The 2,990-nt window shown below is 45.5% G+C and overlaps 1 protein-coding gene across 1 annotated transcript; it reads right to left on the bottom strand.

The window, feature by feature from the left end:
- Positions 1 to 658: 658 nt before the first annotated feature.
- Positions 659 to 1,610, bottom strand: LOC115643758 (olfactory receptor 14A16-like). Its single transcript, XM_030547744.1, has one exon. The coding sequence runs from the start codon at positions 1,583 to 1,585 to the stop codon at positions 659 to 661; it is 927 nt and encodes a 308-aa protein (XP_030403604.1). The 5' UTR covers positions 1,586 to 1,610.
- Positions 1,611 to 2,990: the final 1,380 nt, after the last annotated feature.

Genomic DNA, 2,990 nt, shown 5'->3' with positions numbered 1-2,990 from the left:
TGAACCCCCCATAACTCCTATTGAGAGGCTACTGTAGAGCTTTGCCCCATTGGTGGTTAGAAACCTCTCTGTAATTTCTAGCCAGTCTCTCCATATCTCACACACCCAAATGTGCATGGTGGCAATGGATATACAGCTCCATTGGAGGCAGTAGGCATCAACAGATGCGGCAAATTGCTTTAGTGCCACCAGAGTCAATGAAACTACACTGATGTGCTGAAAATCTACCCAAAATGTCTTCTTATCTACCCCAGTCTTACATCAGTCTGACTCCTCTGGTTCCAACGTAGCTACTCCTGATTTATACACACAAACAAGACAACTCCCATCATTGTTTTCAGTGGCCATGGAATGGGTTCAAGTGGCCAAGCAGTGTAACGAGTATTGTTTTAACATAGAGTAAAAGTCTGAATCCTCTTGTGCACACAATTTACACCCATTTAACTCCCCAAATGGACCAGATTTTCTACTGGTGTAAATCACACCAGTGGCAGTGACTTCAGCAGAGTTAATCTGGATTTGCATTGGTGTAACTGAGAAAGGAATCAGAAATGTTTGTGTGCAAGATGTGTGGTCATGGAAATCACTAACATTAATGAACGAATACTACGGAAGCAAACTTTAATTAGAGAAAGACAGAAAATTAATTATTTGTGAATTATCTACACCCAGTCAGCCTCCTCAGGGCAACTTTGATCTCCTTGTTCCTCATGCTGTAGATAATTGGATTCAAGATTGGTGGCAATACAGAATAGAGAACAGCCACCACAAGATCCAGAGCAGATGGGGAGCTGGAGTTGGGTTTCAGGTAAGCAAAGATGCCAGTGCAAACAAACAAGGAGACTACAGTGAGGTGAGGAAGGCAGGTGGATAGGGCTTTATACCGGCCCTGTTCAGAGGGGATTCTGAGCACTGATTTGAAGATGTGTACATATGACACAATGATAAAAACAAAGCAGCCTAAGAGTAAACATGCACTAAAGACAAGAACCCAAACTTCACTAAGATATGTGTCAGAGCAGGCAAGCTTGAGTAGCTGGGGGATCTCACAGAAAAACTGATCTACCATGTTGCCTCCACAGAAGATCAATGCAAATGTGTTCCCGGTGTGTAGCACAGAGCAGAGAATCCCACTGATCCAGGCACCGGCTGCCATTTTGACACAAGCTCTGATATTCATCATTGTCTCATAGTGCAGTGGCTGGCAGATGGCGACATATCGGTCATATGCCATAACGGTGAGAAGGGAAAAATCCGCTCCCACCAAGGAGACGAGGAAAAAGACTTGAGCAACACATCCAGCATAGGAAATGGACCTGGTGTCCATGAGGGAGTTGGCCATGGATTTGGGGACAATGACAGAGATGGAGCCAAGATCTAGGAGTGACAGATTCATCAAGAAGAAGTACATGGGGGTGTGAAGGTAGTTGTTGAAGGTTATGGCCATGAAGATAAGAAGATTCTCCATCAGGGCTGCCAGGTAAATCACTAGAAACACCACAAAGTGCAAAATCTGCAGCTCCCAAACATCAGAGAATCCCAGAAGAAGGAACTCGGTCATGATGGTTCGGTTGGACATTTTCATTCTCAGGATATGTCTCAGGATGTCTGCGGAGGGAGGGACAAGAGCAAGGGCAAGGATAAGATCATTAAAGTAACTCTCCTTTTCTGAAATCCACTTTAATTTTCTTGAGTCAGAACTTTAGTTTGTGAAGATTGGTGTAATATAGGAATGAGGATGGGGAAACAGCCCCACTGACTCCAATGGAGTTACTCCTGATTTATACTGGGGTGAGAGAAAGTAGAATCAGCTCAATGGACTCCAGTAGAATTACTCCTGATTTACACCAGGATGATCGAGAGGAGAAATAGGAACAATTGCTTTTGAGGTATTTGTATACCTCTGTCACGCAGAGGTGGGCAAACTCTGGATAATGGTGTACAAATGTTACCATCCTCAGTTTACAGAGGGGAATTGAGGGTCTGGTTGGCCAGATTCTGCTGTCAGTGGCACTGTTGCAAATGTTGGGTAATTTCACTGCATGCCATGGAATTACTACCACTTTATACTGCTCTAAAAGGAAGCAGCATCTTGCATGGAGGTGACCGAACCCTGCCACAATTACATAGTGAAATCAGTTCAGGAATACAGACTAGCCCTGACACGCCATGCCCTGTTCTAGCTGGGGTTTCATTTCATTTCAAGAGGCAGACATTCCTGTTCTCCTCCTGTTTCTCTATTCACTCAACTAAACTCCCTTCCAGAGCTTGGAAGAGAACCCAGGAGTCCTGACTCCCAATTTGCCCACTGCTCTAACCCACTAAATACAAGCTGGGAGTGCTGGCTCTACTCATTGGACTCAACTCTCTCCCAGAGCTGGGAACACAAGTGAGGTGTCTCAACTCCTGTCCCCTCCTCTAACCATTACATCAGACTGCATCTCAGCTTCTGTCCCAGTGACTTTCCACTGCCATCAGGAAAGACTGTTGTGAGTGACAATTTGAGAGTCATTGGGTCAGCGAACGTGCATAAGAGTGATTCTCCTGTGTGGTAGGTGGGGCACTCACCTGGTGTCTGGAAGAGACAAATTCAAGTCCCTGCTCCAATGAATATTTAATTATTGATACAAAGTGTAACAGCTCCAACAGGAGAGACAGAGACAGTCTCATTTCAGACCAACTCATAGCCAAACAGCTCAGGCACTCTCCTGTAAAGTGGGAATTCAAACTCCTTCTCATTATCAGTCAGAGGGAGGAATTGAACCTGAATCTGTCACAGGCCAGCCAAGTGCCCTAACCACTCAGCTTCAAGTTATGAGAGGTGCCTGTCCCATACTCCTTATTAGAGACAGAAATTGAACCCCCAGTTCTGTCTCATCTCCTCTCCACCCTGGAATTCCTCTCAGAGCCACTCATAAAACTCAGGAGGCCTGGCTCTCAGTCCCTGCTACTCTTACCCACTAGACCCCACTCCTTTCCCAGAGCTGGGG

This window comes from Gopherus evgoodei, unplaced genomic scaffold (assembly GCF_007399415.2).
Source record: "Gopherus evgoodei ecotype Sinaloan lineage unplaced genomic scaffold, rGopEvg1_v1.p scaffold_70_arrow_ctg1, whole genome shotgun sequence".
NCBI classification, from domain to species: Eukaryota; Metazoa; Chordata; order Testudines; family Testudinidae; genus Gopherus; species Gopherus evgoodei.
This window is presented reverse-complemented; position numbering and strand designations above follow the sequence as displayed.

Bases quoted from the DNA above. Each gene is read 5' to 3' on its own strand.
- LOC115643758 (XM_030547744.1), bottom strand. From the start codon at position 1,585: ATGAAAATGTCCAACCGAACCATCATGACCGAGTTCCTTCTTCTGGGA.